The sequence below is a fragment of the Primulina eburnea genome, chromosome 14 (genome assembly GCF_022965805.1).
Source record: "Primulina eburnea isolate SZY01 chromosome 14, ASM2296580v1, whole genome shotgun sequence".
Lineage (NCBI taxonomy): Eukaryota > Viridiplantae > Streptophyta > Magnoliopsida > Lamiales > Gesneriaceae > Primulina > Primulina eburnea.
The window spans coordinates 29,826,407-29,843,732 of NC_133114.1; the positions used below are offsets into that span (position 1 = coordinate 29,826,407).

At 34.5% G+C, this 17,326-nt stretch overlaps 2 protein-coding genes and 1 pseudogene across 5 annotated transcripts; 2 read left to right on the forward strand and 1 right to left on the reverse strand.

Annotated features, from left to right (window-relative positions):
* Positions 1 to 568: 568 nt before the first annotated feature.
* On the forward strand, positions 569 to 7,795 carry LOC140812811 (protein MEI2-like 2). Of its 4 annotated transcripts, none has more exons than XM_073171179.1 (13): positions 569 to 1,935; positions 2,090 to 2,132; positions 2,270 to 2,407; positions 2,492 to 2,958; positions 3,456 to 3,614; positions 3,701 to 3,817; positions 3,919 to 4,070; positions 5,259 to 5,354; positions 5,459 to 6,388; positions 6,474 to 6,558; positions 6,643 to 6,711; positions 6,845 to 7,024; positions 7,191 to 7,795. In XM_073171179.1, exons 2-13 carry the CDS (start codon positions 2,102 to 2,104, stop codon positions 7,335 to 7,337), a joined length of 2,571 nt encoding a protein of 856 aa, XP_073027280.1. In that variant the 5' UTR covers positions 569 to 1,935; positions 2,090 to 2,101; the 3' UTR covers positions 7,338 to 7,795. The 4 variants fall into 4 exon arrangements, with proteins under 4 accessions (XP_073027280.1, XP_073027279.1, XP_073027278.1 ...); XM_073171178.1 differs by having other exon boundaries at positions 569 to 1,125; positions 2,025 to 2,132; XM_073171177.1 differs by having other exon boundaries at positions 569 to 1,125.
* A 2,731-nt stretch (positions 7,796 to 10,526) lies between these two features.
* On the forward strand, positions 10,527 to 12,712 carry LOC140812337 (pentatricopeptide repeat-containing protein At2g42920, chloroplastic-like; annotated as a pseudogene).
* A 113-nt stretch (positions 12,713 to 12,825) lies between these two features.
* LOC140813191 (exopolygalacturonase-like) lies at positions 12,826 to 13,762 on the reverse strand. Its single transcript, XM_073171659.1, has 2 exons — positions 13,271 to 13,762; positions 12,826 to 13,144 (listed from the first exon to the last, which is right to left on the reverse strand). The coding sequence occupies exons 1-2, from the start codon at positions 13,712 to 13,714 to the stop codon at positions 12,911 to 12,913; spliced, it is 678 nt and encodes a 225-aa protein (XP_073027760.1). The 5' UTR covers positions 13,715 to 13,762; the 3' UTR covers positions 12,826 to 12,910.
* Between the last annotated feature and the right edge of the window lie 3,564 nt (positions 13,763 to 17,326).

A 17,326-nucleotide genomic window follows, 5' to 3' on the forward strand; every position in this document is an offset into this window, starting at 1 on the left:
CAAAATCGAGTCCGATCGGTACGAAACCGGCCAACGGCGACACGATCCGATCGGTGGCATTCCCCCTGTAATTTACGGAAAATTGAGTCCAATTTTTACATCCAAATATATAATGTATTAAATAAGCCACCTGAACATAAAATTATGTACGGTCAACGGACCTCAAGGACAAATTTAATTGCTAGCAAACATAGTAATAAAAAAAATAATCAAAACAGTACCAAAGGCTTGTTTGGATGCATTAATAATATAAGGAATTTAGATGAGTGAAAAGCACACCTATTCAAAATCAAATACTTTGTTAAGTAACATTTTCATTGACAATAAATGGGTTATCATCGGTTTATGATAACCATACTATATATATTGTTTAAAAAATTGAGAAGTACTCAGAATCGTAAAATAATGTTTAAAAACAGAAGTGATAATCATATATTAAAATTTTAATCAGTTATATGTTTGGGAGAGCTCTGTTTTTCTTAGACAGAGTGCCAAACAGAGCCTAAATGAAATTAAAGAGAAGCGCCGATGTAAAAGCGAGGATATTTCATGTCTGCAATTAATAAAAGATTGATTTTGGAAGCAATTTTAATCTAAAGAATAATCATCAATTCCGTCGGGGTGAAATCAATCATACATCTCCTTTCCCTCCAATCATTCTCCAGTGTGTTGTTCCCTTTGGATCATTTTGCTTCGTGGGCTCCTTCTCTCTTCCCTAAAAAAATCGGCCCTTTTTCCACCTCCGCGGGATTTTTTTTTTAGTTCTCTCCCAGGCATTTTACTGGTTTTGTTTATGCAGGGGAGGAGTGGGAGTGGAAGAGAGTAACTCGTTTGCTTCTACGAAACTGTTTTTGATTTGTTTCGTTCGATTTGTTTTGTTCGATTTGTGTGGCTTGACAATTTGTGGTTTACTTCCAGTGGCCTCCTTTTAATCAAGACTTTGATTTTTTCTTTTGGATAAATAATAAAAAAATCTTTTTCTCCCCATTCCGTCTCTTTTTTCTCTTACTTGCATCTTCTTTTTTGGCAGTTATCAGTCTTCTTCATTCTCTCCCCCCCCCTTCGTTCTTTCTATATCTCTGCGGTTTTGGGATTTCTATGCTCCATTTTAACTGTTTAATTGAGGTGGGTCTTGTTTTTATTCTATGTTCCTTTAGTAGTGTCATGCTTAATTGGTTTTTCAAAGGCAACGGTTTCTGTTGAAAACATCAAATTCGGTTCTTTTGTAGCTAAACTTGCGATTTTTATACGATGTGCAGTACCTAAATTGTGACATCTTCCTGGGTTTTGTATATTTTTGGACATGCTTAATTCCAGTTGAAGTCCATGGATAGTGGTAGTTTCTATGATTTGGAAAAATATGTTCTTGTTGATTTATCCTTCTTGAAGCCTGGGCCTGGTTTGACCAAAACCGGTTTGTATTATTCTTTAACCGGATCGATCTATAAGTTTACTTTGTCTTTCACCAATTCCCGGTGGAATTTTCACATGAATTACGGCTCTCCCTTCGATTCTACAGCGGAGCTTTTTTTTTTTTTTTAAAAAAATTAAGTTATAAAATAAAATCTCTTTAAAAATGCCTCCTTTTGTAGTTGTATTGTTCTTTGTTTCTCCCTGTGAGTTTTTATTTCACTAATTGAGTAGTTTTATGGTCGAACCTTTCTTCATTTGTCATTTGATACAAATTTCGCTATTAGTGTCCTGCTTTGGTATTGGAGGACGCTATCTTGCTTTCGATTTGCAATGTGTTTGTGCGCTTTTGAGTTTGTTTCTACAATTGCTATCTTCCAAACGGTAAAATTAGTGAAGCTATCTTTTTTGCTTTTCCTAAACTTGGTCTAAGCTATTGTATATATATTTTTGTTTTTGGTTACTGTGCACTTTTGGATAGCCATAATTGATCATGGCTGTTGCTTGTGTTACCACTGTATGTAGGTAGCACTTGCCCCGATCAACATTTTGTTTTATACTTGTGTCAATGAGGCATTTTTTAGAATCCTAATCCTGAAATACTGAACATTCAGTTTGTTACGGAATTACCATCTCAGAGCGATTATGATGATTTGGTTCCTTTATGATGTTTCTGCAGGAAGTGATTTCAATGGAGAAACAGTTGAAAAATTCTGTTCCTGGTTAGTTTACAGAGTTCTTTTGTCCTCATCAAAGTGTCATCAGTTATTTGTAACGCAGCTGATGTTGATGTAATATATATCAAGGAATTCATTTTCATGTACCTGAAGTCTTGATTATTGCTTATTGGTGTTTGTAGGTCCTAAACTTCCACTATCACCAACTTCTTCGAAAGAGAAATATCCATGGATTCTTTCCAGTGGGGCTGATGTATATCACGCATCTAGTGATGCTAGCTTGTTTTCTACCTCATTACCTGTCATACGACATGAGACATGTGAGCATTAACAATTAACGATTGATTATAATGTTGTTATTTTCTTTTGCTTTAGACAATCTCTTAGAATGTTTCATTTATCAGTTAAATTTAGTGAATCCGAACAAAGTGACCTACCAAATGATGATGGCTTTCCTAGCCTTAGTAAAGTTCGTATGGGAGATGAAGATAGGGATCCACTTGAAGACGTTGAACCAAATGCAATAGGAAGCGTTCTTCCAGGTGATGAAGATGAACTTTTTGCCGGTCTCATGGATGATTTTGATCTTAGTGGGTTGCCGACTCAACTCGAGGATTTGGACGATGATTTCTTTGAAAGTGGAGGGGGTCTGGAAATAGAATCTGAAAGCCATGAAAGTTTACTCAATGGTATATCAAGGTTATCTACATCTGATGTTACCAGTGGAATCAGTGCTGCTCATTACGGGTTGGCGAATGGCGTGGGAACTGTAAGTGGTGAGCATCCATTTGGAGAGCACCCTTCAAGAACTTTATTTGTTCGAAATATCAACAGTAATGTCGAGGACTCTGAACTTAAGGCTCTGTTTGAGGTATTGTTAAATAAATTTTAATCAAGTTTCTGCTGTTCACCATTCATTGTGTAGTCATTTCTCACCTTTTGATTGTTTTGCTTACTAAAAGAGAAAAGAAAAATCTATGAATCATTTGAATTAGTATGGTGCAATCAGCAATGATTGTTCACACTGACTAGAGCTGCAAACAAGCCAAATTGACTAATAAATTTCTGCTCAAGCCCGATCGTGTACTTAATGTTAGCCGGAGCCTGACTCATAAACTCGAGTAACTTGATCTTGGCTTGAAAAAGTTGCCGGTTAACTTAAATGGTTCTAATTTGCAACAAAAAAAAAAAACGATTCGTTTTATAGATTTCTTAACTTGCGAGAAAATTCTTTGTTTTGCCTCTCAAAGGATTGAACATTTGCTTAGTAAGTTTAAATATTATTTAGAAATAACTTAATTTCAGGACTAGAGTAAAAATACTAAATTTTCACTTTACATTTCTTTATTCTCCTCTCCCTTCCAATAGCACTTTGGAGATATCAGAACTCTCTATACTGCATGCAAGCACAGGGGATTTGTGATGATATCTTACTATGACATCAGAGCTGCTCGAACTGCAATGCGTTCATTACAAAACAAGCCCTTGAGACGAAGAAAACTCGATATTCATTTTTCAATTCCAAAGGTACCAAGCAAGATATAATTCATTTCATAAATAATTGTCTTCAAATTGAATAATTTTTCTAATTTGTTGTTTGTTGATGCACACAGGATAACCCATCAGAAAAGGATGTGAACCAGGGAACTCTGGTTGTGTTCAATTTGGATGCATCTGTGTCCAATGATGATCTTCTCCAAATATTTGGAGCTTATGGGGAAATTAAGGAGGTAGTGTTTCATTGATATGCCAAGATGTCATCTGTTCTTCACCATGAGTTTATTTGCACTGATAGCTGAATTGCTATTTTATTGTGATGCATTGACGTCAGATAAGGGAAACACCACACAAACGACACCACAAGTTTATCGAGTTTTATGATGTTAGAGATGCGGATGCAGCTCTTAAGGGTTTAAATAGAATTGACATTGCTGGGAAGCGCATAAAACTTGAACCTAGCCGACCTGGTGGAGCTCGTCGAAGGTACATTTCATTCTTAATCCTTAAATGCCTATTGTCTCCTTTTACTGTGCAACTCTGTTCTATGCCATTTGGCTGTGAGATTTTATTTATTTTCTAGTGAATTTTAAACTCTTGAATTTGTCTATGCTGTTGACACCACGATATGTTAAAGTAACAACGACGGAATCTTAATCAACCCTTAATTGCTACATAGTAATTAGGAAATTTAACTTCTTGCATGCATGGTCTTTTTTAGTTTTGTTCCTAACTTACCCGCTGTAGTATGTGCATATTTACAAATAACGTGGTGCAATTTAGAAAGCTGGGTTTCTATACTTTACGAACTCATTCCTCTTTCCAGAGAAACATCAAGTATGTTTATATATAAATAATGTGGTTCAGTATAGAAAGTTGGGTTTCTGATACTCGGCGAACTCATTTCTTTTCCATTGAAACATCAACCTTTGAAATCCTAAGTTTCTTTAATTATATGGTATTATTAGTCATTCTGTGGAGTTTCAGTTTTTTCACTAGGATTACATCTTTATCAGCTCCATTGAACAGGCCTAACGATGGTTCTGGAATCACTGGTGCCAGTTACAATGGAAGCTACAATAGTTTCCTAATCATTTGGAGACGATTTAGTTCCATTTTAAATAAATTTATGCCTTTAACTTTTGTTGGCTAAGAAAAGTAGTGTTGCGGATTTTGAGGTTACCACCCATCAAGTTAATTAGATTAACTATACTACAAAATGTTATGGATATTTTTTGAAGTTTAAAAATAAAGGCCGTCTTGAATTTGATTTCTATAAGTCAAATAGATTCTTTTGAGTTTGGTTGCCTGTTCTCATGACCGTAGAACTTGACGTGGAATTAGGATTTTGGCTAAAGGTGAAAATCAAAACAGGTATTGAACTCAATTTTTGTAAGTCAAGTAATTTAAAGTACCTAAGTTAATTTTCGGCTACAATGTTAGCCTCAGTTCCGGTTTTTTAATTCCTGGAAACGTGGAATAGATCCTTAGTTTTTTTATTTGTTTTGTGATTTCAAACCAAAACTGAAAAAAGGTTCAGATTTAGGTTCTAGTTTTGGTTTTGGTCCACAGTTTCATTTGAACTGTGGTCAGCTCTACCATCGAACCTCATAAGTGTAGGAAACAAATTGCTAGTATAGTTATAACACCAATGTTTGTTCTTTCTTTTTGAAGCTTAATTCAACAGCTGAGTCAAGAGCCGGATCAAGATGAAGCCCTAGGTTTCCTGCATCATGTTGGTTCGCCCATAGCCAACTCTCCTCCAGGCATGTTGATGGCGATTTATGTATCTAAAACTATCTGTTGTGTTCTGTTTCTGTAGCCATTTCTGTATTATTTGGAACTTTAACTGATGGCATGTTCTTTGTAGGTAGCTGGCAAAATTTTGGCAGCCCAGTTGATCACAATTCATTCCATGCATATAGTCCGACTATGTCTAGTTTGGGAAGTCTCAGCCCTGGGGGAAGCAATCACTTACCTGGGTTGGCCTCTATTCTTCCCTCCCCCGACTCGAATTCTGCGAAGATCGCCCCTATAGGTAAAGATCCCAGAAGGGTTAACCAAGTAATTACCAAATCTAATACAGCACAAGGATCTGGATATCATCATCCTTTCTCTGTTTATGATCCCAAGTTAAGTTCGAGCTGTGATCCTGTCTCATCATTTGGTGATTCCAAGCTTTCAAGTGATGGAACTCTTTCTGGTCCTCAGTTTCTCTGGGGAAGTCCGACTATCACGTCAGAGAATATAAACTCTTCACCCTGGTCAATGTCATCATTGAAAGGACGTCCATTCCCATCGAGCAAACAAGGAATTGGTTTTCCATATACAAGTCCACATGGCTCGTTTGTTGGTTCAGGTCATCACGTGGGATCTGCTCCATCTGGTATTCAACTAGACAGGCATATTGGATTTTTCCCAGAATCGCCGGAACCATCCTATATAAACCAATCAGCTTTTGGAGTAAAAAATTATGGTCGCAACTATGGTATTCATGGAGTGCATCTTGGTTCTCCGGTGGCTATGAATAGAGGAATTTCTTTTGCAGGAAACTTTACGGAAAGTGGTTCTCCTAGCTCCCGAATGATTCCACTGTCGAGAAATGGTCGTTTGTATTTTGAGAATGGCTCTTTTGGTGGCATGGGAACTATCGTAAACGACGGACTGTTTGACCGGGCTCGGAATAGAAGGGCTGAGAGTGGTAGCCAGATGGATAATAAAAGGCAGTATCAACTTGATTTGGAAAAGATTATGAATGGTGAAGATACCAGGACCACTTTGATGATTAAAAACATCCCAAACAAGTAAAACTCAGACCATTTTCTTTGTGTGGGATTCATATTTTCTATTGCTGATTTATTATTTATCTTCCTCTTTCCATCTCTGAAGATACACTTCAAAGATGCTACTTACAGCCATCGATGAAACCCACAAGGGTACATATGATTTTCTCTATTTACCGATCGATTTTAAGGTAACTTTGCATTTGGTTGTGTTGTATATTTATAGTTTTGTTTCACTATTAGTACAAAAAATGTTTCATTTGTTTTTGGCCCAGAATAAGTGCAATGTGGGGTATGCCTTCATAAATATGGTGTCTCCTTCACACATTGTGACTTTCTATGAGGTTTGTGCTCCAATCATTTTTTATTGGGTATTTTAGCGATATACTTTCGAGAAATATTTCTTTGGAGGAATATTTCTCTATAACATCTTGATCTTTCAATTGACAAATCAATTGGTCATGCACGTCTTTGCAGGTGTTTAATGGGAAGAAATGGGAAAAGTTCAATAGTGAAAAGATTGCTTCCTTGGCGTATGCAAGAATCCAAGGAAAGGCAGGTCTTGTCTCGCACTTCCAGAATTCGAGTTTAATGAATGAAGACAAACGCTGTCGACCAATTATTTTCCAGTCCGAGGGCCAAGGGACTAGTGACCTGGTACATTAATGTTGGATTTTTGGCACACAAGAATTTCCCACTTTTAGCTACGAGCCAAAACACTTTCCTTTTTCGTCTCCCCGCCTCACTAAAATTCTTGTGTAACCGGTTTAGCGTTACAAACTTGTAAGAAATTTGTGTAATTTTTTTTTTTATGGATGCTTAGGATTCTTATCCATCTGGCAACTTGAATGTTTTTATACGTCAGCCAGATGGATCTTATGCTGGAGATTCCCTCGACAGCCCAAAGGACGATTCAGACGAGAAGCTGTGGCACCTTAAATCTGTTGGTGAAGTTGCAGATTTTCAATAGTCATTGGTGGAATATTATGATTTTTTTTGTAGAGAAATTCTTGCATACATAAAAATGTCAAACTTTTGTGATGGACATGGATTTTTCTTAACCCCCTTGGTTGGAATATTGACGAGGCAGTTGCAGTGTAACGTCGACGTGTCATAGCAGCAAGTGATAATTAACAAAGGGAGAGGAACTAGGCGAGGCGTATGCTTGTCCGGTTTTTTGGGTTTATTCTATTTTATCGCCCTCGGTTCTAGTAATTGTACAGTAGTTTATAGAGCCAGCCGATTTGACTGTCGGGGATCTGTATGGATTTTCTGGGCAATATATGGTAGGAGACTTGTCATTTTTTTCTGTGTTCATGTACTAACGGAAACAAGAGTTTATGAAATCAATTTACGACGTTTGTCGCTTCAGAACAGATGATTTACTTGGGTCGTTCTTGTATAAATAAATGATCTTTTGTTTCGTCACGAAGTTGTATTCTTTTGTGTGAACGTGTCATGATTGGCGGGCCCTTCTTTTTCCTCGATGGATCTTAATTTTCTTGGCAGTTATAGGGAAATCTGAGAATTCGAATTTTTGGTTTGAATCCCATCTTTCAAAAAATAATGATCTTTTGGTTTATTATAATATCGAGGTTAGTTCAAAAAAATATATAAAAAATAAGAAAGTCTTGAACCAACGAGAATATAAAGCTATTTTTTGTTTATGTCCTCAAAATGTATTATTAGTTTGATATTTTAGTTTTTTTTTCTTTTTTACAATTTTAATGTATGTAAGATAAAAAAATTAAAATCATAAAAAATTGAAATATACAAAATTAAGATATAAAACTAAAATGACAGTTTTTTAATAATTATTACAGTTATTTTCAAGATGTATGTCATATCACCAATATATACATGGTTCGTCGGAACGGCCGTTATTCGGTCGGAACGGCCGGAACGGAACGGGAACGGTGATCGTCGTTCCAAAGTTCCAGGGCAAATCGGTGATTGTCTTGTAGCGCTGTTTTTCGACGTTTTTTCGGCGATTTATCGGCGAAGCGGAACGGAACGGCCGAGCGGAACGGTTTGGTGTTTAAAAAATATGGTTATGAGATATTCATGGTTCATTACGGTAAGGTATGATAATGGTTATTGTAGATGCTTATGTTTATTGGAATGGTAATAGAATGGTTATGTTATTGGTATTATATTTCATAGTTGTTGATAATTATGGAAATGAACGTATAAAATAGAAAGTTGATTTTAAGCCAAATAGGAAATGGAAGTGCAGAAACGGTATGAAAATTGTGACAGTAGTTGTGGTTTTTAGTATAATGTCTTGTAAATTGATCCAATTGTTGTGAGACCATTTCCATTAGAAAGATAAGATATAAGGCTATAACATTCATGTTTTGATAGATCATTTGATTTTTCAACATCGGGTACACATGGAATTAGACATCGTGGATTTGATTATGAGTCGTCTCAATATATGGTGATAGATACAATGAATCTTCATCATCTATATGGCGGGGTGTTGGACGTCATGGTAAAGAGTATAGATCTTCAAGTACAGCTGATAGTTCTACTGTGTATCGTGGATTCTGATACTATAATCGTCGTGACGAAACACTATGACAAAATCAGTCATCCCATTCTAATGATCTTTCGTCATCTCAATCTAATCAATATCTCTATGGACAATCACGTCAATATCCAAATGTTCGAAATCAATTTAATCTACGAGATAGTGATGAAGAATATAAAAATGATTTCGCTCCTTCGCGTCACTCTTCATGGTATTAGCTTTGGTATGTTATAATTTTTAGTTTGTATTTCTTATTGTGCTATTATTGTAAAATAGTTTTGTATTGATATATTAATTTGTAATAACTTCATATATTTTATTTTTTAGTATGATGTAATTTATATTTAAATTTTTTTACCAATTTTTTGAATTTATTGATTTTTTTATACAACCGTTCCGCAACCGTTCCGCAATATAACATTGAAACTGGAACGGTAGTTGCCGTTCCAAGCACCGCAACCGTTCCGGCGAACCATGAATATATATGTTACAAACTTAAATGATTTTTATTGTAAAAAAAAAAAACTTAAATGATTTTTTATAAACACAACAATCCGAGTCTTAAGTTAGAAAAGAAACTCAAAATTTTGAGGCAACCCGATTTGCGAGAAAGTCATATATATTAACATGCACAATATATTTTTTAAAAAACCAAACTTTTAAAGAAATAAAACAACAAAATGTAGATTATATATATATAATAATTAAAATAATTTTACTACCAATAGGACACATATTAGGTGTGGTTGGACTATTCAAACTTACATAGTCGCATGCAAAATTCATGGAAGAATGAAATATTAGATGATCCACATTAAATGATTAAACGCTCACCAGACCTGTTAACGAGAATTGCATGAGCTTGCCTTCAAAGAAAATTTCAAAACGTTAGAATTACTCAAAGGACGTTCTTGAAATAATTAAGTGTTAAAAATTCTTGGTGAAATCAAAATTTTATCTTTGGAATTCTAATTAACAACTCCTAATTGTCTCTTCCTTGAAATAATCCATTTGTAGGAGTTGAGAAACCTTCTCTGCTCTTAAACTAATAATTGTCAATAACGTGCAAATTTAAAATTTAACTATCATAGTTATGGAAGTCGTCCTCTGTTCAACATTGGAAGTTGTCCTATGTTTTGAAAATATTGAATTCAATTCATTAGTATAAAATAAAAATTAATATATTTCGGAGATATAAAATTAATACAATTTTATATTTTGTAGAGCTTGAGTTATTTTCAGAAATTGATATTCGTTCACACACACCTCGCCAATAAATGTTGGCAAAAACTTGTGTGAGACGGTCTCACTGGTCGTATTTGTGAGACGGATCTCTTATTTGGGTTATCCATTAAAAAATATTATTTTTTATGCTAAGAGTACTGCTTTTTATTGTGAATATGGGTAGGGTTGACCCGTCTCACAGATTAAAATCCGTGAGACGGTCTCACATGAGACTCACTCATAAATGTTTGGATCAATGAAACCAAATAATTTATTACTAGGACAACTAATTTTTCATCAAATCATAAAATATCGATTTATTTCTCCATGAATAATTATCAATTATGCCTTCAAATGAACTAAACATAGCCATTTAGGCTAACCGAAAGGGGAGCCAAAAAAGAGAGGCTAGTGATCCACTGTTTAAGACTGGATTTATGGTTGTTGTAAGAGTTGTTATTCGGGTTGTAAATTGTAACTTCCATTTACCTCGTAGAATTTGAGACAATCTCCATTTGTTTAAACCAAATTAAATCGGCAAAAATAATCGTATTTTAGGTGATGTATATTTGTTGATTTTGGTATTTCACGTTATCTATGAAACTAAAGATTTAAAATGAGTTTATAATGAACTATAATAGACTATAAGTTATTAATATTGAGTCAGATAGGAAATTTGAATACTTTCACTTGGAATACTATAATCAGAGGATTTTCTCGGAGTTCATTTCCTCATGTTGCAACTCTTTTCATTGAAATGTTGGTGAGTTCTGTGGTTCAACCGGGAACTCTGACTTATCCTTCCATTTTCAAGGCTTATTCTCAACTCGGTTTGGCTAAAGATGGTTCTCAGCTTCATGGAAGAATCATTAAACTAGGAATGGGATTTGATCCATTCATAAGAAACTCGGTTATACATATGTATACAAGTTGTGGGCTTTTGGGGGATGCGAGAAAATTATTTGACGATGAAAAATTCGATGTTGTTGCTTGGAACTCGATCATGATGGGACTTGCAAAGTGCGGGGAAGTTGAGGAATCTTGTAGATTGTTCGATAAAATGTCTTATAGAAATGAAGTTTCCTGGAATACTATGATAAGTGGTTATGTAAAAAATGGAAAGTGGATGGAGGCATTGAATCTTTTTGATCAAATGCACAGGGAAAAAGACATCAAACCAAGCGAACTTACGCTAGTAAGCTTGTTGAATGCTTGTGCGAGATTAGGAGCTTTTAAACAAGGAAAATGGATCCATACTATATCAAGAAGAACAATATTGAACTGAATGTTATTTTAGTAACAGCAATAATAGATATGTATTGCAATTGCCGAAACATTGAAATGGCACGAAAAGTGTTCGCAAGTGCACCGAGAAAAGGATTATTTTGCTGGAACTCCATGGTGTTGGGCTTAGCAATCAATGGGTTTGAAAATGAAACTATGGAGTTGTTCTTGAAACTCAAATCTTCGAGTCTAAGAACCGATGCTGTCACTTTTATTGGAGTTCTAATGTCATGCAGTCATTCAGGTCAAGATAATCTAGCCAGGGAATACTTCTTATTGATGAAAGAAGCTTATAAAATTGAGCCATCCATTAAACATTACGGTTGTATGGTTGATGTGTAGGACGGGCTGGACTCATTGAAGAAGCTGTGGAGCTGATAAAAAGCAAGCCAATGAACCCTGATGTTGTTATATGGGGGGGTCCTTACTATCATCTTGTAACAGTTACTGTAACTTTGATATAGCTGAATGGGCAGCAGAGAATATGATTTAATCGAATCCCAACGGCATAGTTTCCATGTACTTATGTTAAATGTTTATGCAGCCTCGGCTCATTTCAGGAAGGCAATACAGGAAAGAATATCAACGAAGAATAAAAAAATGCAGAACCAGAAGCAACCAGGATGAAGTTTGATTGAAGTGAATAGGGAAGTGCATAAATTTGTAGCTGGTGGCAAGTGGCATTTTCAAGTGCCAGATTTGTGGTCTTTACAGAACGAACCAGTTATGATCGAGGTTTAGAAGCATGAGCTTTATAGTCCTATTGTGGTTAATATCATGTTAAGAATTTTGAATCATAATGTTGTGCTAATTATGAGATCATTATTTTTGTAAAAGTCATGTTGTTGAGGGTATTTGAGGGAAGAATTAACAAGTTTTAGTTAGATTTCTTTTTTATTCGATTGTCTTGAACTTATCAAGGCATATGCAAGAAGGGAACGTCTAAATAAAAATTGATATCCCAGGATCAGATCCTCAAAGTACGGCATAAGCTTCGGATTTTCGGAGGTTGTGGTGTTGCCCTTTCCAAAATCATAGGATTTTTTGAAATGAAGGTGGACGGAAAACATCGATTGATTAGCAGCTGCGTTTTTCTGCTTGGGACCGGAAAAACCATCGATTGATGATAAAGATGAAGCAAATAAATTGGAGCTTCAAGACTTCGACCCTCAATGTTTTGGCTGGAGGCAGAGTCTCAATTCCAGAGACGAAAATAGTTCTCTCAGATTTAAACATTGTGCTCTTGTTACTTGGGTCTGTAAGATCGATATATTTTTCTTTCGAAGGAATTGTCACAGCACACTATTAAGTATCAAGAAGTTTACTTCATATATAGAATGTTACATTTTTCAAACGTTACGAAGTAACATTAGGATTCTGCTCTTTAAATTACTAATACACCAGAGGATGCAATAAATTAAAGTAGTTCAGGTTCTAGAGAAGCTATAACAAAAATACAAGTTTTAATCCCCCTATGCTGTAGAAACTGCTAGATCAAACTCCTATATACAACCGCCAGGTTTCTGTTTCCCCGAAGAAGAACCAGTCACATGCGAACACAAAGATCTCGCCTGTCCTCCCCGGCCACGGTAGGACAAGTCTATGTCTACCAGCCGAACATTTTTGCAAGGCAGAGTCGGACTGCATTGTATATTCACGGCAACTTTTGTGTTCGAAATTCCCCTTATGTTCTTGAATGTAACATCTTTAATCTGCACCGCTGAGCTCAACATATTCTAGAGACAACAAAAAGAGTAATCATAATGTGTAACTAAGATGGTTTGACAAAATGGAAGCATTAAATAAACACTCCAATCATCTCTAAGGCGGCGAAAAAATACCAGGGATAGTTCAGAATTTACCTGCAGTTTACAACTTCCAGACGGGCAATATTGTTGATCGATGATAATAGGATTGCCTGTATTTATTATGTCAATGTTCTCAAATATTATATCAGAAGCCAAACTATACAAAGAGGGTGCCCATGTTTTTATCCTCAGGCCATTTTCTGCACCGATGAAAGTGCAGTTCCTAACGTGTATACTGGTAACATATTCCGTTTCATGGGTCCTCCCAAGGCTTCCAACGCTTATGCCATGGCCAGGCCCACAAACAACGTCAAAAATATCGATGTCCTGGCTGCCCGCTACCATGGATACACAGTCATCCCCTGTGTGAATTTTGCCGTGAACAATCTTAATTTTGGTTGAGCTTCCTATGTGAATTCCATCGGTGTTCGGGCTGTTTCCGGGTGCTGTCAATATCACGTGGCTGATGTTCATGTTGTGGCATGCAAATAGGTACATGTGGGCATTTTTGCTGTTGACTGATGCTAGATTACGGACCCTTGAATTCGTTATGAAATCGAACCTCAACGTCTGCGAAAAGTTCAATGAAAAACAAGAAAAAATGCTGTGTTTGTCATTCCTTGCTGTAAGATTTAGAGGCTACATGGTTCGAAGAACATTGCTCAGAATCTCGGAACCATCCACAGATCCCTTGGAAAGAAGGAGAAATTTATGGCAAAGGAATATTAATCGTTCCATTCACACGAAAAGTTATAAATGCTTGGGTATTGAAAATTATCCATCAAGATTTTTTTCATACAAAAGGTAATTGAAAGTTAGTATATATTCCATCAATTTACTTCGAATAGAAGTGTTGGGAAAAATGTCAAGACAATGGAAGAGACGGATAGAAGAAAAGCCAAAATTTTTTTTTTGGAATAAAGCAGTTAATATATTTCCGTTACTCAACATAATATGGAAATAAATGAATTCAATACAAAAACAAGTAAAAGAAAATGAAGAGGAAATAGTAATTAATGAACTTACAACCGGGAGAACCCTGCACCTAGTATTCTTTCTACAATCATTGTAAGGCCATGCCGCCGCCCCTTTGCCATCCAAAACACCGCCGCCATGCACCGTTAAATCTTCAACGTACCGGAAACCGATCCAAGTATCCGTAAAAAACTTGGCAGGTTCCGTCGGAGCTATTAGAGTCCCTTCAATCAGAAACTCCATCGGGCCCTTGCATGGCCCGATGAATCTCACTGAATCGACCAGATACTTTCCTGGAGGGATCCGGACGCGACCACCCCCTTCATGCGCACATGCATCTCTCCACGCTTTAAGTGTCGCCTGCCAGCCACAAATGAACAAGAAAAAATTAACCAAGATTTTGTTCTTTCTTGAAGATCGTCAATTTAAATGACAAACCAAGACTCACCTGAGTTATATCAATAGGCGCATCAGCATTCCTGTGGTATCTCATGACATCGAAGAGTTTTTTCGGTGGCCTAGCACCACTAACGAGCGAGATCATGACTAGCAAGATCAGAAAAAGAAGATTTGCAACCATTTTGAAAACTGACTCCATTTTCATTTCTTCTGATTTGGTGTGGATTTTATTAAATGTATGTATAATGAGTGTATATATATATGGCTGTCGTCGTACTACTCACCATATATATATATATATATATATATATATATACGGACAGATAGAGGTTGAACGTATATATAGTATGATTTGGTAGTTATTTCTAGAATGTATTTTAATGGGGTTTTGTAATTTCCACTGATAGATCGTAATGTGATGCAAATCCACAGAGATTTAGCACAAAGATTTGGCCATATAATTTTATGAATTCATTTCCCTTTTTTTACATAAGATTTCACATAGTTGACCAGAAACAAAATGATGATTCCATGCACCCGAGAAAATATTTCGTAGCATTGTCATAAATTTTTTTGGCGAAAGATAAGGATTCAATTGAATGTAATAAATTGCAAAAAAAAAAAACTGTTAGGATTCTGGGACAATGGACTGTCAGATTAAATAGTTCTAACAAAAACAATGTTTGACTTTTAGTCTTCCGAGCGTTAAAATAGCAAATTTTCATTTTTCTTTAGAATAAATTAGTTTTTGGTATTCCGAAAGCTAGTCTCATGCTGATTCTATTTTCAAATGTGATTATAATTATAATATTTGTTAAATTAAAGAAAATTCTTCTGGATACTCTTACTCTACATATTTTTATCTAATCCAAATTTACCTTTTACATTCATTTAAATAAAGTAAAAGAGATATACATCTAATTAATAAGTGTATTTTTGTTAATTATTTTATTTAAAAATTAGTACTTATTTATTAAAAATTATACGATAAAAAATTTCAGTTTTACCTTCAAACACTACAAACTTATGAATTTTTTTATTTTTTTTCATAATCTATAAATTTACAATTTTATAAAAAAACATAATATTTTGCACAAACTACATCAACAATTTAGCACAATATTTACTTTCTCCATTATAATTATAGATACACGTGGTGTATAAGTCATTTTTAGTTGGAAAAGTCAACGAAGGAGATATAGAGATAATATTACATGTCTTAACATTGTGTATTTGCATGCCTCAAAATTCTTGTGTTATCTATATCCATATCACGCTAAAATAATATCTACGAGCCGGGTTGAGATTCGACCCAGTATCAAGTTCTAATTATTTCATTTGAATTTAATTATCAAATTATATATTTTACAAATAAAAAGAAATACGGTCATTGAATTATATATATATAATATGAGATATTTATAAATAAATGCAATATAGTTCGCTGATGATTAATAAGTTATCTAACAAAATAATTTGGATTAAATTTAACACATACACATATATTGAATTTAATAAATCTGACTCAAATTAAATATTAGAATAAAAATCAAATAATATTCGAGATAATTTAAATATCTCCAATTGACTTGATTTGTTAGCACCACTTGTAAAAAAATCCACCCAAATTTCTGCACCCAAAAAATCCCTTTAGATCCCCAATTTAGCATTTTCTTCCCCCTCATAACCACCCTTTAATATAATACACAATTACACATGAAATGATAAATATTTTTTTAGAAATATTTATTTAATTAGGACAAAGATTTTAAAATACAATCAAACGCTTATTAAACTTATAAGACATTCGTGTAATGAAATTAATTAGCAAACTATAAAGTTATATATATCAAATAATTTAGATTAACATAAGATATCATTAGTCAAAATCTATTTACTAGTAATATTTTTAAGGACTGGATTTTAAATGTTTGATATAAAAGAATATCCAAATATAAAGTCAGCAAAATATTGAGTATGCTATTATGTATATTTTCACCCCAAAATTTTCTATTAAAATTTGCATATTGATCAAACAAATTTTATATTTGATAGAAAAATATAAATTCAATCGACTTTAAATTCTAAATTTAAGGATATAATCGTAAAATTTATATCACAATCATCCCATTATTTAATGAAATCAACAAAGGCGTATGGGGGAAAATATATATAAGATTTTGACCGAATGACCTTTTGGTCTTAAATTTGGTATAAACAATTTATTATATAAAGTTTATTTTGTCCGCAGAGGTAAATACAGGGCCTTGTTGTTAAATTTACTTTGCCCATGTTTCATATGTGTATTCCATTTACAAGGGTTTTATTTTTCTTGGTTTATTAACAAAACATAATTTCTTTCTCGTGAATTCTTCACATGCCAAAAGAATATCTAGTCAATTTTTTTTTTAAAGAGCTAATAATTTTTTCACAGTTTTATAATTCTTTCGTTTTAGTTTTAGCTAAATATTAAAGTATCTAGATGATGGTAAGTAAGGGTAGGTCTCTTATGAGACGGTTTTTCGAATCTTTATATGTGAAACGGGTCAACCCTACAGATATTCACAATAAAAATTAGTACTCTTAGCATAAAAAGTAATACATTTTCATGGATGATCCAAATAAGAGATCCGTCTTACAAACTATGACCCGTGAAACCGTCTCACACAAGTTTTTGCCTGTAAGTTATCATGTGAGGAAAAAAATTGTGAAAGAGAACATATGAATTTAAGATTA